Genomic DNA, 17,574 nt, shown 5'->3' on the forward strand with positions numbered 1-17,574 from the left:
ACTCCTAATGACTTAGAGCTATACCTCTCGATCAATGCCTCACTGAACTTATATCAGAAAAGCTTATTCTTGCAGTAGAGAGTAAGTAACGCAGAAACTCACAACTGGGCACTGTGCAGAGTGAGAGACTTTGGAGCACTTAGTTCACAATGGGATATCTTTATCAAATACCTCCCCAAAAGGCCCAGGGATCAGTAAGGAAGAAGAGGAGAAAGGAGACAAAGGTATGGATGACTCCAAGGAGACAGTGTTTTGCATACACGACGGGACTGATGCTTATGAACTCATAGAGAATGTGACAGCAAGCTGGAGACCTGCTCAGGTTCAGACCAAACAAATTTTCAGCACCAAGGGGAAATGGGGACAAAATCTCACCCCTAACCAAGAGTTGTTTGTGATTGATACCTGTTGTGAGAGGGAAAATAAGTTTCTGTAACAGTTCCACTGGGTATGTCAACTACACACTGGATCAGGCCTCATATCCAGGAGTAGTTGACCAACAGAAGAGTCCGTATTTTGTTTGTGTGTGTGTACTTTTTGATTTGATTTTTGCCTCATTGACTCTCTCTCTCTCTCTCTGTGTGTGTGCTTACTTCCATTCTTTGTTTTTTTTTCATCTATTTTTTTTTGTTTTTTTTTTTTTTTAATTTTACAGATGGGAGAACTGAAACACAGAGATGCTAAGTATATTGTTAGCGTGCTGAGATGCTGACAGCCATGTACGGATGTAAAATTGAGACCAAAGTGGTTTAGTTCCCCCAAACACAGGCCTTCCCACCCTTTCTACTTTTTTTCTGTCATCAAGGTAAATGGCTTTGCCAGGCCCTTATGGGAGGTTGGCTTCCACCATCTCAGCTAACCTCAGGGTAGTGCAAGGAAAATACCCAGCTTGTATGAAAAGAATTTTTTTTTTTTTGGTCTTGATTTTGGTCTAGTTCCCTGACAGGCTGGCTAGAATTTGTCTTTTTTTTTTTTTTTTTAGTATTATTCTACAGTTTCTGTTTTATTATTATTATTTTTTAATTAATTAATTTATTTATTTATTAAAGATTTCTGCCTTCTCCCCGCCACAGAAATCTTTAATAAATAAATAAATAACTTTTTTTTCATCTATTTTGAAACAGGGTTTCTCTGTAGCTTTGGTGCCTGTACTGGAACTAGCTCAGGCTGCCCTCAAAATCTTACAGATTCTTCTGCCTCTGCTTCTAAAATTCTTGGATTAAAGGTGTACTCAGTCACTACCTGGCTCTTTCTTTCCTTCTTCCTTTCTTCTTTCATTTTTATCTTTCAATTTTAATATTTTGTTTTTATTTATATATAAAAGTATATATATATATGTAGTTTTTATTGTGCTATACATTTTTCTGCATGCTCCTTTTCTTCCCTCTCTCCTTCTACCCTTCCCAATGATCCCCATGCTCCCCATTTACTCAGGAAATCTTGTTATTTTTCTCCTTCCTATGTAGATTCATATATGTCTCTCTTAGGGTCCTCTTTGTTGCCTAGGTTCACTAGGGTTATGGACTGTAGGATGGTTTTTCCTTGCTTGATGTCTAAAAGCCACTTTGAGTGAGTACGTATTTTATTTATATTTCTGGGTCTGGGTTATTTCACTCAGTATTTTTTTTTTCTAGATCTACCCCCAAGACCCAACAATACCACTTTTGGCTATATATCCAAAGGATGCTTAATGATACCACAAGGACATGTGCTCAACTATGTTCATAACAGCATTATTTATAATAGCCAGAACCTGGACACAACCTAGATGCCCCTCAAACGAAGAATGGATAAAGAAAATGTGATACAATTACACAATGGAATATTGCTCAGTGGCAAAAAAATAACATTTTTTTAATACAGTTTATAGAGAGAAAGAAAGTGAATTTGGTTGGGCAGTGAGATTGCGAGTATATGGGAGGAATTGGGGAAGAAACAATCTGATCAAAATATTTTGCATGAAACATTATTTTAAATAAAAATAAATTTTCAAAAAGTATAAAAAGAATTCATACTCTAATACCTGCAACACTGGAGAAATAGAAAAATTCATTTTTATTAGAAAAGTATCTTCCTATAACACACTAAATTCCTGTGATCATTCTTAGATAATATGACAGGTTTGTGACATATATCAATTACATACTATAAGTCATCACTTTATTTATATAGAACATGTTTAGAATTAACAGTTTTCATTTCTAAGGACAGTAAGCAGAGAATGATAAGACTGCCTACTAAATAACAACTAAAACGGGTGAGCAGATGAAGTAAACCTAAACATTTAACATATTTTGTCCAAAAAGAACAGGATACTTGAAAACAGTATAAAAGCAGATGAATGCAAGTTCCTTGTGGCTAGAATTGCTATAACTGTCATTCAAGACTTTCTCAAACCTATTAAGACCTAGTTCTTCTTTTTTCTGTTCCTCCGTTTCTTCTTTTCTGAAGTACATAGTTTTCGACAGGTAAACAAACAGCATTTAGTGATGATGAATGCCAGAGTTACAACACAGACCAGGAGAAACCCAATCACATCCAGCGAGTGATACTGGAACCAGTTGAGGTCATGTGCTGCCACACGAAGGTGCTTGGCCCCTTTGTGGCGCATGACAAACTCAATCCAGAAGACAGCTCGGTCCAGGGGCTTCACAGGCTGTTCATGGTGAATTCTCGATAGCCTCATGGCATTTTCTTTATAACTAAAAGATAAACGCATATAAACTGTTTATTGATTGTTTATGAAACATCTTATATACTATACAAGACAGTAGCTATATAAGTTTAAGACTTACTTAATACTTTCTAAAACTTTGTTTCAGAGGCTGTCAGAAGTTTAAAGGAAAAGTTGTGTAAGCAATCTGTTCCTAGACAATGTGGTCAAATACAGATGTAGAAAAATTGTAGGATCCAGTATCAAATCTTTAGTCTCCTTTTTCTGATGGAACTGTGATGTCATAGGAACTATAGTGCTTAAGAAGCTTTCAAGTTAAAGATAGGAGACATCCGCACATGCGTGTGTGTGTACATGTGTACATCTGCACATAGTGTGGCCACTAGAATTTAGGAAGTTCGTGTTATAGATACAGGAAACAAGCAGACAGTCATTTTAGTGTTCTGAGATCTCTAATTCCTCCATGCACATTTACATGCTTGTGATCCAAAAGGCAACATCTCTCTTACTCAGCAATGTGTGACTGGATACAAAAACCACTACTGTCATTTAAGAATGACCTGTACAAGGACAAGGACTTGGATATTGTGTAGGAAATAAAAATAGCTCCCTAATATCAGATGCCTTAGTCATTTGGAAAAAAAAATATTTGAGATTCCATTGCTGGGATCTATATCTCTAAAAGGCAAAATATGTTGTCTCTTTCAGTTTCCCAGTTTTGAGTCAGAACTATTCTGCCTCATGTTGATTCTATTTGGTTTCATTTCGTTGGTGGCAATGAGAGAAGGTGTGTGACTTGTGGGTAATTGCTTCAGTCATGTTGACTTCCTTAGACCGGGGCAAGCAGCGTAGTGGTCATCAGGCTCATGGAATGCAATTGGTGCACTAGCCATAGCAAGGCACTACTTATATGCATTCTACTTTGCTCATTGTAAAAAAAGTTTTGTATTTTTTCATTTCACTGAACCAAAAATATAATCAAGATATAGTTTTACAGGATCGTGCAGCTGAAATTTAGGCAAACTAGATTGGTGATAAAATATTAATATTTACCAATTTGCTTTTCCAATAAGGTTTTCTGCTTAGAGATTAAATTTCAAATTTACATGTATTTGTCAGAAAACATTGTGACTATTTTTTTAAAAAAATTCTATTTTTATAAGAAGGCAGGACAATAAAGGCCTTTGTTTATTAATTTAATTCCCCTTTTAGTCACTAAATGTTTAGGCATAAAACTGTTAAAACATCCTGAATAATTAACATAGCTATCATTTACATATGTGTAATATATAGTAGAATGTATCCTCTTGTATTTATCTCTGCATGTGTAAATGAACATGTTGAGTGGGTGGTACATGCACATGTAGTAAGTAGTCAGAGAACAATCACTAGGTGTTAGTCCTCAAATTCTACCTTGTCTAAGACAGGGTCTGTTGTGCACTGTTGTACCCAGCAGCCTAACTGGTCTGCTTTTTGGATTCTCCTGTCTCTACATCTCATTTTTCTCTAGACACCTAGGTATTACAGACAAAAGCTAAAACACGGGGGATCTGAACTCAGGTTCTCACTCTTCATGGCCAGAGCTTACACTGAGGACCCTTCCCAGCTTCCTGTTGAAATTTTTATTTATTTTAGAGAATCAGATAATGGAATAAAAACACTATTCCCTATGTTCCCAGGCAATCTTAGATATACTATTTGCCTTTATGTTAATATGAAGTTATTTCACATTAAATACCATTTCAGTATACATATATGTATACCAAATCTCATATATATATATATATATATATATATATATATATATACACACACATGAGATTTCTAAAAATACTTTTATACTACATATATATATATGAGCTTTCTAAAAGTGCTTATGGTTATTTAAAGTACCATTTTAGTATATATATATATGTACATGTACTATTTATATGAGCTGTCTAAAAGTATATACTAATTTATACATATATGTATATATATGAGTTTTCTAAATCAATACATATGAGCTTTCTAAAATTATTTATGATTCTCTTTTGATCAATAATTTTAAAACTAATAATGAAATATAATGAATGATCTGTGCATTAATATTTAAAAGAATCATAAAATGTACCCACTCTGATAGTTAATAAAATGAATCAAATTATTACTAAGAACTTGGTAACAGTCTAAGGTATCACAAGGCTATGTTAACATTTACATAAAAGAGTAGCTCATGCCTAAGAAATATTGACATTCCTAGCCCAAAGATTATCTCCTGAAATATATTCCTTGAGTAGCTTAAATATTATGATATACTTACTCAGAAATAACTAGTATATAATTGTAATGTTCAATAACACTATAAATTGATTTTGAAAAAATAATATTCAGCATATAATTTTGTCTTTTAAACAATTTTATCTAAGGGCTTATATACTTATTTCTTAAATGAAAACTGCAAGTGAATTTGTTTATTCATAAACTATTTTGCAAATGTATTGATTAGTACAATCTTCAAAGCAATTACGTTCCCCAGTTTCAGGAGCTAACTTTAGTAGACAGGAAAAGAGAAAAACATTTTCCTTTTTTGGAAACTGTTTTATTTTCTCCTCTTTGAAAATTAGACAATGTAAGATAAGAAACATTGGAAATTTTCCAGGATGATGGCAAGGTTAACCAGTGGCTGACAAGGATTTCCAAACAGTAATACTTACGAAGGCTCATTAATGACAGCTCTCAAGGCACTGAGTAAATCTGCACTTGTCATTGTGTTGAAATTTACTTTCAGGGCTGCTCCTTTGGCCTTCATGTGAGCAATGTTGTCAGGTTGATCAGCGAACATGGGAACTCCCACCATAGGGATCCCGTGGTAAATGGCCTCATAGATCCCATTCGTTCCACCATGCGTGATGAAGGCTTTGGTTTTAGGATGTCCTGTTTGAGGAACAGAGTGACAAATCAGTATGGATTTCCAGTTATCATATTCACACAAAAGGCATAGTGTGAGTCACTAAAGAAGGAAACACAGCCTACAAAGGTTGAGACAGTTCTTCCATAGAATTAACCCTTTCTTCACTGACTCTGAGAAGGTACTACTGGAATGGTGAAATTGGATGGAATCCTAAAAAACCGATGAGAGTCCCAAGTGAGGATGCTCTTTTGTGAACCAAGGCAAAACAAAAACAAAACAACCCTTAATTTCATCGTTAATTATTTAATCACAGTTGTCTCTAAAGTGGAAGTGCAATGTGAAAATATAAAGGATTCGATATTGTCAACTGATCTGATGGGTTTCTGACTGCATAGCTTTTGACCCCATGGACTTACCAAGTAGATCATTCTGGGGAATCCAGTTAAAAAGCCGCGTGTTGGATCCTAATGTGGCCGGTTTCTTGCCTGAGTATCTCCACAAAACCTGTTGAAGAAAAATGTTGTGATTTTGCAGGCTAAAAACACACAGTGAGGATGTGGTCTGGCCATGGTGTTATTTAGAACAAAGATAGCCTGTATTTATTAGATGAGCCTCAAGGAGAAAGCACATTTGGGGCTGCTTGTAAAAACTGATATATAGTAGGCCTGTTCATACCTACCTATTCACAATAGCTTCTCCTAATAGTCTAATAAGCATAATATTACCACCTTTATATTCAGTACTGAAAAGCTGATGGAACAAGAATTTAAATTTTAATCAATCAGAATTTTGGGATCAAAACCACTATGTGAATGCCATAAACATTTATTTCACAAGATCTATTGATCCTAATTATCATGTTCAAAATGTGATTCTTTTTCCAAAAATATAACTTGTTTTACTGTTTGTGGTAAATTTCTTTATTATTTATTTGACTTTTTTCTTCCCCTTCACATCACTTCCTTATTTGACTTTGTCTCCCATCTTCTCTTTGTTTCTGGATTTGTCCTTTCTTCTTCATTCCTCTCTAGTCTTGGCCTCTCTCTCTCTGTGTGTGTGTGTGTGTGTGTGTGTGTGCGCACGCGCGTGCGTGCACATGTGTTTCTCTGTGTCTCTAGACTAGATTAAGTTATTTGGTTAAAAATATAACATTTTGTTACATAATATTTTTTGCAGAGAGAAAGAAAATTTCATATAACTAAAAAGTAGAAAATTAAAGGAAACTGTAGACCTTAACACACAAGTTTTCAAAAACATATTTAGAATGCATGTTTCATACATCTTTATATACTTTCTCTTGCACATAAATATAAAGCTACACAGAGAATAGAAATATAGGATTCTATTGTTTAAATTCATTAAGTGTAAATTGGAAAATGAATATTCTTTGACTACTGCAAGTCTATACTTGGAAGTATAGACTCCTCAACTTTGGAAGAATTCATGACTTGAGGTTTCTACTTGTAGATGAAGTTCATTTTGGTAAAGTCCTAATAAAAACCTATAATCCTTTTTAAGCTTGGACTCTCTCTCTCTGCTCTGTCTGTAGCTCTTCACATCTTGTGAGTCACTTTGCTAAATCATAAATTGTACATTTTGTTAGGACTCAGTGCAGGTCACGGAATTTCACGTGGTCTGGGATCTTCCTCTCTGAGGGTTTGTGACCAGTCTTATTATAACTTATTGGGCTATGTTCAGCTGTTATCCCTGAAAGCCTCCTTTCATTTTGAAGTGAAATGGAGGAAGAATGGATGTGGGGAAGAAGGGAGGTAGGAGTGGAAACAGTGGAGGAAGGGGAAACTGTGGTGGAACCATAATGTATGAGAGAGCAGTAAAGGAAAAAAGATCAAAGACTACAAAGACATGTTTTCCCACAGTCATGCTAAGAGTCAGTAGGCAAATGATCAAATGTAACTACAAATACCACTTACATGTTTGATAAATATTTACTGTATGCTGCTCTCAGCTGTGGTCCCTAAGTAATAAGTTGCAGTTTCTACCTTCAAAGAACTCTGTCTTCTATGCTCTCTGGGCAGCTCTAATCTTCATGGTTTCCCAGGATCAAGAGGATGTACCAACCTTCTGAGGAATCTGGGCAAGGGCCGAGGCTATGAGATTGGCTTTTTCTTCTGTCAGGTTTTTGACCATTGACCCCAGAGAAAACACCACCACACCGTGTTCCCCTGAGCTCTTGACAAATTCTTCCATTTCCTGTAAAATGTAAAAAAATAACATTCTGTCTATTAAAAACACACATCAGTCCGCCCCACCCAACAGGGGCACATGCCTTAAGGCAGAGGAAGGCAGATCTCTCTGTGTTCAACCAAGGAAAGCCTAGTTTACATAGTGAGTTTCAGGCTAGCCAGGAAAACATAGTAAGACATGTCTCAAAAAAAGACATGACCATAAGGGAAAAAGGAAAGAAATTAGTAAAACTGAAAAGATCTAATTTCTTAGATTATTTCTGTCTTACACCTTGTAGAACTACCTACTCATTTAAAGAGGAGACATCTCTCTGAAACATGCATAAAATACAGTAAAACCATGGTACTAAATCAATAGAAAGAAACAACAGCTCCAGGCAGCTATTCTCCAAGTAAATGGAATTGTTGCTTTCAAAATTTAACACTCCTCATGCAACTGAGCTGTTTGCAAAAAAGGGAATTATTCCATGGAAGTAAGGCTATGATTTTAATATTATTATGGCTGTTTTATAAACAATGTTTTAGATTGATCCACCTTTTCTCTTGAGTGTTACACAAGCAATCAAGGCTACTTTTATTTATGTATTGTCTTTCCTACTTCACAAAACCAAGAAGAAATCTGTTAGTGGTGGGATTTTATAATTACATACTTAAGAAGAACAGAGTGGTTAATTTACTGCTATAATCACAATGGCATTTGTGGACAATGCTGATTGTCTTCCTGATGGATTATCTCCCACCTAAAAATAATTACAGTAATTGGAGTCTTATAGTCAAAGAAAAAATAATTTAAAAATAAACTTCCCTGAACATTCACATTTTAAAAAGTTTGCACTGAAAGAATAGAACTCAGTTCTTCACAGAATAACATGTGAATGCCACTGTCTAGAAATATGTCCTGTGTCCTTTGTGGCCAAAAATCTACAATTAATGGATGAAAGAAGACTGCTATTTTCAGCTCATAATAAGATTTTTAAGAACTTCATATAACTTTGTTAGTTTTTGTTTTAGAGACAGTCTTGTTATACATCACAGTCTGGCCTCAGTCTCAAGATTCCGTGCCTGAAACCCTCAAGTGCTGAGATTGACAGGTACACTATTTGATTGTTTTAACATATTTTCAAATATCTATTTATATTATAACACATAAATACAGGCACACATAGAAATACCCCATTGACAGTCAGACAGACAGACAGACACACACATACACACATACATACTCATACATGGGCACTTACATAGAAACACACATTGACAGACAGATACACACACACACATACACTACCCAAATGATGCTGAACTTTTACTTGAGGGAACCTCATTTTTTCCACATTCAAAAAATATGAAAGCCATGATTGACATTTACTTGGTCAGCATCTATTTTGTTAGGTAGCTTTCATTTGGAATGAAGGTTCCCCTTTACTCCTATGAAATATTTCTAAACAGTTTTGTAGAGTTTTGCATATGGAGGGACTTTAGGAAATTAAATCTAATAGTGTGTCATGGAGTTTACCACGCAAGCCACCTCTGTATCATTTAGATATTGATTCATGGGGTTAGAGAGATGGCTCAGTGGTTAAGAGCACTCATTCATTGGCTGTTCTTCCAGACATCCTGAGTTCAATTCCCAGCACCCACACAGTGGCTCATAGCCATTCATGAGATCTGGTGCCCTCTTCTGGCCTGCAGGCATACATGCAAGCAGAACGCAGGATACACAATAAATAAGTTTAAAAAAAGATATTGATTCATTAAATTTTACACAGCAATATTTAGTTAAGATTGATGACAGCTATAATATAAGAAAAACATATTCATAAAACTAAAATAAAAATTACATTTAAATATACGCCCCACAGCCTATACAGGAATACAGAACTTCCCAGAAAAGAAAAACACTTAATTTGCAATCTTCTGGAAATTCTGTGCCTGAGGACTTACCAATCAAATAAATTTATATTTATCTCTTGACTCTGTACAGTTTTCCTACTTTGTTTACCTATTATCTCCTTTTATTCTCAGTGATTTTTGTTTCAACATCCCTGGCATTCACTTTTCCCAAAGATATAATATGCAATTTTCTTTTTTACTTCAAAAACGCCTCACTTCATACTCATAGAGGCCCTATATATCTCTTGAGTCTATCCATTTTATTACTTTTACTCAATGCTGATAACTCTCAAACAAACTGGCCATTTTTTAGAATTCTCAAAAGTTCTCTTCAGTGAAATAATAAATCTTCGGTTCTTTATCATATGTAATTGAAAGGCAAACTCATCACTGTCAACTCTGTTCTTTTTCTGCCGATTATCACTCCAGCAGTAAAGGTCAGCACATCAATTATTGCCTAAGATTAATTAATTAATTATCATGTCTGAGATGCCTTGATTCTGAAGGCCTTCAATACATGTTTTCTCTGACTCATTAAATTCTAATATATTTGCCCAGATCTCTCAAGAAGGCATCTTTCTCTTTCAAGCAGTAGGCCACAGATTCCGGTTCACAGCTCTGCCAGGCATATGAGGAATTCACCTTGGTGATCTTCATGGTTCTTTCCACTATTTACTGTGATATTCACAATGCAGACACATGGATACTTTTAATACATCATTCCACTTTTGTTCTTAATCCTAAGTTATTTAGTAATGTTGAAAAGTTCCAAAAAGTTTCATCAAAAATTATCCATGATGAGGAACATAAATTCCCCTGGTGTAGTGAAGCTACTGATAGTAATATCTCTGTTACTAAAGTTATTAAGCTTGTAGGAAAATGAGCTATTATATCACAGAATTCCTACTATCTCCCATCACAGACCTACCTTAGGTAAAGGCTTGGCAGGTTTGCAGTGCAGTCCTCCAACAAACTCAAAATTTGGTAAATATGGACGAGGAAATTCAAAGTCCCAATATGTCCGAATTAGCCAAATCTCAGCTTTCCCAATGGTCTCACAGAATGTTGTGGGTCTTCCTTTAAAACATGCAGAAAAATTGAGTGGACAACATTAGCAGTCATATTTGCTGAGGAAAAAGTGCACTATAGAGAGGCTGAAGGCTTGACTCAGTGTGCAACAGCTCTTGCTACTCTCACAGAGAACCTGGGTTATGTTTCCAGCACTCACCCAGCAGCTCATAAGCATCTGTAACTATAGCTGTAGATTATAATCTGATGCCACCTACAGGCATCAGACACACATGTGGCATGCAGACATACATGCCTGCAAACACTGAAACACATAAAAATATAGTTTGTCCCACATAGATGAATAGTGATACGTTTTTCTGTCATCTTGACAAGGGGTCAGTGATGTGGTCTGCCTGTGGTCAACTTGACACACATCTACACCCAGCAGAAAAGAGGAAATCTCTGTTGGTCAATTGGCCTGTAGGAAAACTTTAGTACAGTAATGATTATTGTTGGAGGGTCCAGCTCATTGTGAAGGCAATGACACCACTAGAATGGAAATTTTGGATGGTATAAAAAAGTGGGCTGAGTGAAGCCATTGGTAGCAAGACATAAGCAGTATTCCATCATGGCTTCTACCTTTAGTCAAAATCAAATTCAAAGTATGAGGCTGAATAGAAGGCACAAATGTGGGTGTACATAACTACAACCATCTTCCTAACTGACAAAGATGTCAAAAGACACAGCATCTTCAACAAATGGTGTTGAGGAAAATGAATGCTACATGGATAAGAATGATATTAACCAGTATCCATCACTTTGCATAACAGCAGCTCCAAATGCAGCAAAGATCTCAAAAAGTGAAGACAAGAAAACCTGAAGCTATTTGAATAAAAAAAAAAACCCTAGAAGAATCTTATAAAAATCAGTGCAGAAAAGTAAGCACTGCAATTCACAAAGGGGACCTCATAAACTGAAAAGAATGGGAAGAATTTGAGTGACAAGAAAGAAAAAAAAACCTTATTTTTTTAACCCTCTCAAGAACATATTTTTGAGTCTGACTTCACAAACCAGGTTTCTGTATTACACTCCCTGAATTGTAGACCAGCCTAGGAAACCTTTTCATGATGATGATCAACTATGATAAATCTGTCCACACCTGATTCAGAATATTTTATAGCTATACATCAGATGCAGTGTTAATATCTAGAATATACAAAGAACTCAAATGTAAAGTATTAGGAAAACAAGCAAAACAATTAAAACTTAGTGCTGGGTCTAGAAAGAGACTTTTCAAGAGAAACACAAAACTAAGTAAGGAATAACTCTAAAAGTGCTTAACATCCTTAACAATTAGAGAAATGAAAATTAAAACTATTTTTTTTATTTCATCCTACCCCAATTACAATGACTAAGATCAAGAAAACAACTGACAACAAATGGCCGTAGCAATAGAGAAACATTATTTCGTAAGCGTACTCAAAAATGCACAAAAGTGTGTTTATTCACACACACACATATGTAATTATGCCACAAAGCACACAGAGTGATAATAACTCCAAGGCCCACAAGAATAATAAACTGACTAACAAAAATCCCAATTCCTGAAATGGGAAAACTTCCTTCAAATTGTGTTAGGAGATACCTGACACGATATAAGGTTTTGCTATTGGTGACTCATAAAATCTCAAAGATCCTGTTAATGAAGAGATTGTACAACTCTGAAATAGAATGGAGAGGAATCCAGTTAGAATGCCCCGGAATCCTCCTCTCTGAGGGCTTGCTTTCACAGTATTGAAGGTGCTATGTAAGCTGCCAAAGGAGTAAAACCAATTAATTGTCCTACCTGCTGTAAAGATTAAATAAAATGAATGTCCTCTCGTAATTTTTAGTTACAGGGAGGATAGTGGCAAACTTTACTGTTATACACTAAGATGCCTGCCCCTCCAGTGAGCTCCTGCTAAGTAGAAGATAGGCTTCATTCACAGTTCCTCTGGCAAAGGTGCACAGTAGTTTATCTTGGTCTCCTGTTTTCCAATTTTCTCAGCCAAAGTTGAGGTCAAGACACTGGTCATATTTTACTTATGACATGGATTGCGATCTTGGACAGTAATTGAACATGGCTGCCATCTCTCTAAAAGGAGAACTATAGACATATTTTCAGAGTTGGTTAAGTAATACAAGGGAAAGAAGCTGTCTGCAAGACAAGGGAATAGGTATGAGCCAAACCAGCGCTGGACCTGCTGAGACGGACACGAGGTAAAGGTTCTTGCTTTGTCATCACTGTTTACTCTCCTGACTGAGAGCTGTCCTCTGACCTCCACATGAGCAGTGTGGAGCATCTGCCTCATATAAACATTGAAAAGTAATAATATTTGTAATTAAAGTAAATTTTGGAATTAAATTCAAGGCGAGGCAGTGCTTGATGGTGAACTTTGATCGTACAGAGTTTTGAGAAATATAACCCTTTTTAAAAGGGTGAAAATTTGTCATAGTCACCGGGGACAGCTTCCTAATGCATTTTCATGGTAAAAACAATGCTGGAATATACCTCGGGCAGTGCAACACAGAAACCTGGAAGCAATATCAATCTCTAAAAGACTTGATTTCTTCAGAGACTAAAGCACAGTAAAAGTTTTCTCCTCACCAAGGGCTTATACTTTATTTTTTATTTCATTCTGTTTTCTAATGAATGACTAATTTTGTCTTGCAACATGATGTTCACTCTGAGACTGAGTCTATCTTTCCATTTAGTTTTTTTTTCTTAATTAGAATCTAAATGATATACTAAATACCAAACAGAAAGACGTGCTGGTATACAAAATATGTTAATATTTTAAATTTGATTGTACTAGATGGCCAAGGATGCTTTAGTCATGGCCTTCATGATTTTCTTTATTTGCAGAGTTATTAAAATATTAGGCACCTCAATTGGTGGAGTGATATAGATTTTTAGATAAATAATTTGCAATTGAAAATATTTGTGGAATGAAATGTAGAGGTATGTAATAGACCTTGAATTAGTCTCATCCTGACATAATTGTATATATTTCATCTTATCACTGGCATAAATATTTCTTACTTCAGGAACAATATATTGTTTACCAATAAGAGCCATACCATTCTTGAAAAGATGAAAATAAAATCATGTTCTATTCTATTGATACTTATCTGTACATTATTTTTAAAATTGATAATGATCTGTTACATTTCAAGGTATTGTCAAAGAGTTTAACAATTAAAAACAAAGGGTAATAATAGGAAAATGATTTCATTCTATTTCCTCAATTAGTTACAAATAAACTATTTAGTCTTTCACTTGTGAAGTCTTACATGGACACAAAGTATATTAAATGCATTCCTTTCATTGTTTTTAAACATTTCCTGAGCTTTAAAATACTAACAACTAGCTTAGTTTGAAATGCAGTCTCTTACCTAGTGTTTCACTGTAAAACTTATCCCAGAATGCAAAGTCATATTGCTGGAGCCCAAATTCAAAAAACAGTGACAGCATCATATTTTTCATCCTTTCTCGGAAGGTCATACGGTCTGATAGTTCACTCATGACAACGGGTACATAGGAGAGAGGAATTGGAAGGTGGCCACAGTATTTCTCTATGGTAGATCCCATGCTGAACCTCAGGGTGTTCACAAAAGGGATCTGAAGCACCTCGGCCACCAGCTCTCCACAGGGAATGATGGGGTCTATAACCATTACGTCGTATTTTGCATCCCGGAGCTTATTCATGAATGTCTGGTTGTATACTGCACTCCTACAGAGACCTTCAAAAACTGCAGTCAGTTGAATAAAGAAATCTTGCAATGTTTTTGCTCCTTGCCAAAGTGACAAATTTGGAATGACATTCACAGCTACATTTACTAGCTCGTTTAAATAATTCTCGGCAATGTCGTTCTCTTGCGACACAGGGATGTTCTCAAAGTGCAGAGAAGAGTGTTTGTGCTGATCCATGAAGACACTGGGGAATTTCAGGACTGTCACCTCATGCCCTCTCTGCACAAGCTCCTCAAGAATAGTCTTTAGGTTCAGCCAGTGACTCATATCACAGGGCCACACGAGGACCTTGCCGCAGAAGCCACAGCCGACACAGCACAGCTGAAGCAGAAAAACTGCCACAGTCCACTTCTCAGATGCCATGGTGTGCTTTCCCAAGCTGCTCAGTGGACATTGAGCTTTTACTCAGTTGAGTAACAATTTAGATATAAAATAAATCAAATATTAACTTCCAAAGTTATGAAAACACACAGGTCAAGAGATAACGGTGTGATATAGTGCCCATAGAACCTTGTTCCATAGATTAGAGTGATACTCATGAAGAACTGGACCTAGTTGTTAACAATTCAATTTTGAGCTTTTTAAAAACGGGACAAAATGTAGTATTTAAAAATTAATGATGTAATGGTAACAGGTACAGCACATGCGTGTCAGCAGGAAACTAGATAAAGACTGCTGAACTAGGTGCCTGGAAGAAACGCTAAAGAAAAATGATGTTGGAATTATTATCACTGAAGTGGGGAGCTTTCTGTTCACTGTGTGGACCACAGAGTGGGCAGGAAGAAGCCAAGTTCAAAGAAGAGACTTTGGGTTCATTTTAAATCTCCATGAAAGTTTATCAGAGAGACTATTATCTCAGCCTATGGATGAAAAGTGATCAACGATTTAAAAACAAAGTTCTGCCTCAGTTCCTAACCTGAGCAATCAGAGTGAGGTGATGTCTGTAGCAAAGACATGAAAGGAAAGTAGGAATAGAAATGCACTGGCCAGGGGAAGGGAAGGATGCACTTATACTTCAGCTACATCTTCAAGGATGAATACTTTATGAAGTGGAAAAGTACTATTTTAACTTAAAGAGAATGGCAAATCAGTTGCTACTATATGCTTGACCTGTTAAGAGGTATATTCAGCCTCAGTATTTGTTGAGAAATGGATTATCAAAATTTCAAATTTCTGTAGCTGGAGAGAGTGCTCGGTGGTAAAGAGAATATGCATCTAAACTCACTTCCTAGCACCATTGTCATTACAGACAATTACAAACATTAGCTGGTGGAGATCAGATGCCTCTAGGCTCTGCAGCCATCTGCACTCACTTGTAGATACCCATGATCCCCAATATCTATAATTTAAAAGTAATCCCTTATTATTTTTTTCATATTTCTTTGGAAGTTTTGGCTTGCTAGTATAGAGTCCTAGAACACATTCATTTAAAATATCACAAAATAAAATAAAATATTACAGTAAAATTGGTAGCAAAATCAAAGTATTCAGGTATAGTTTGCACAGTGGTTAGTGACTTCCCATAAGAAACACTCCCCAAAACATCAAAAATGCAATTCCCAGTGTATGAAAGGGTTAACAAGTGGCTTAAGAAAATATTATTATTATCTTAGTGAGCAAAGTCTTTTGAAATAAATTTATTACCATAGAAGCAATAAAAGTCACTTGTACAACGTGAGATGGTTTGTGATATGATATAAATTTTGAAGTGAAGTGGAATGGGCATTTTTATATAATGTCACTTGTAAATTTATAAAACTGGCACCCAGAGGCATAATTATGTAAATAGGCATTATTTTAAAATTCCCAGTTGTTTGATTTTGTGGAAAGAGTGTCTAGTTCTGGCTATGGAGTAGGATTCATCTAGGTAAATTTAAAGATATAGGTTTGTGGTTTTCTGAATGAGAAAAATCTCCGTAGGCTCATATATGTGAATGCTTGGGGCCTAGTTGGTGGAACTATTTGGAAAGGATGAGAATGTGTGACTTTGTTGGAGGAGGCAAGACACTTGGGGTTGACCTTGAAGTTTCAAATCCCATGCCTTGAAATTCTGAGTTAGCTCTCTCAAGAGAGAGAGCTCTGCCTCGTCTTGGTTGTCTCAAGATATAATCTCTCGGCTACTCTCCAGCACCATGGAAGCCTGCTGTCATGCTCCCCACTGTGGAGGTCATTGATTCACCCTCTCAAACTGTAAGGAAGCACCCAAGGAACTCTTCTATAAGTTGGCTTTGTGATACTGTCTCTTCACAGCAATAAAAATATAATTAAAACAGCTGTATTTTCTCTTCTAGTAAAGTATACCATTAAAAAATATAGATAAAATATAAAGTTGTTTTTGAAACTCATTCTCATTGTGGAAAATGAAGAACAATCACCTGACCTCTTTTCAGTTCTCCCCCAGAATATGAAAACAGAAATCTACAAAATTTAATCAAAACTTAAGCAGTTTCTTCGACAGCTACAGTGTATCTAGAGACATAGGGAAGAATGAAAGTCTATAATATGGGACTCACAAGTGTCTCTCACCTTCACATATGATTTTTAGTACAGCTACTTACAGTAAGTAGGACTTCCCGACTCGGAGCAGCACTGTTGGAAAAATACTGTATACTGAGCATTGTCAACCAGCTACTCTCATGAACATTTTTATATCTAATTAAAGAAAGAACGGAATTATGACAAAACTCTAAATTGTGAGAAAACAAAAATCAAAATGATTCTCTCATTTACCCTGAAGTGATGCTTCATAGAAGAATTAACAACAACAGAAACAAATATTCACTTCATGGTACTATTAGCAAGGGATCTTGTGGTGACCTTTGCCTAATTCATGACACTTAGCTCCTAAAGTGATGTCAGGGTTTCTGTTGCCTAAGTGAAGAGGGTAAGAAACACTATGGCAGTAATGAGACACACTTTAGGGTATGTCCGGGAAGGTTTTCCCTGAGGGTTAACCGAGGTGAAAAGACACACCATGGATGCAGCTAAAAACCACTCCATGAATAAATTGGACTCTCGACTGAATGAGACAGGGAATAGAATAAAGCCAGCAGAGATCCAGCATCGCCTTCTCTCCACCTTTGAGCTGCTAAGATGTGAACAAACA

At 35.9% G+C, this 17,574-nt stretch overlaps 1 protein-coding gene across 1 annotated transcript; it reads right to left on the reverse strand.

Annotated features, from left to right (window-relative positions):
- Positions 1 to 2,407: 2,407 nt before the first annotated feature.
- LOC130875613 (UDP-glucuronosyltransferase 2A3-like) lies at positions 2,408 to 14,831 on the reverse strand. Its single transcript, XM_057771644.1, has 6 exons — positions 14,111 to 14,831; positions 10,593 to 10,741; positions 7,647 to 7,778; positions 5,984 to 6,071; positions 5,371 to 5,590; positions 2,408 to 2,702 (listed from the first exon to the last, which is right to left on the reverse strand). Exons 1-6 carry the CDS (start codon positions 14,829 to 14,831, stop codon positions 2,408 to 2,410), a joined length of 1,605 nt encoding a protein of 534 aa, XP_057627627.1.
- Between the last annotated feature and the right edge of the window lie 2,743 nt (positions 14,832 to 17,574).

The sequence above is a fragment of the Chionomys nivalis genome, chromosome 6 (assembly GCF_950005125.1).
Source record: "Chionomys nivalis chromosome 6, mChiNiv1.1, whole genome shotgun sequence".
Taxonomy (NCBI): Eukaryota; Metazoa; Chordata; class Mammalia; order Rodentia; family Cricetidae; genus Chionomys; species Chionomys nivalis.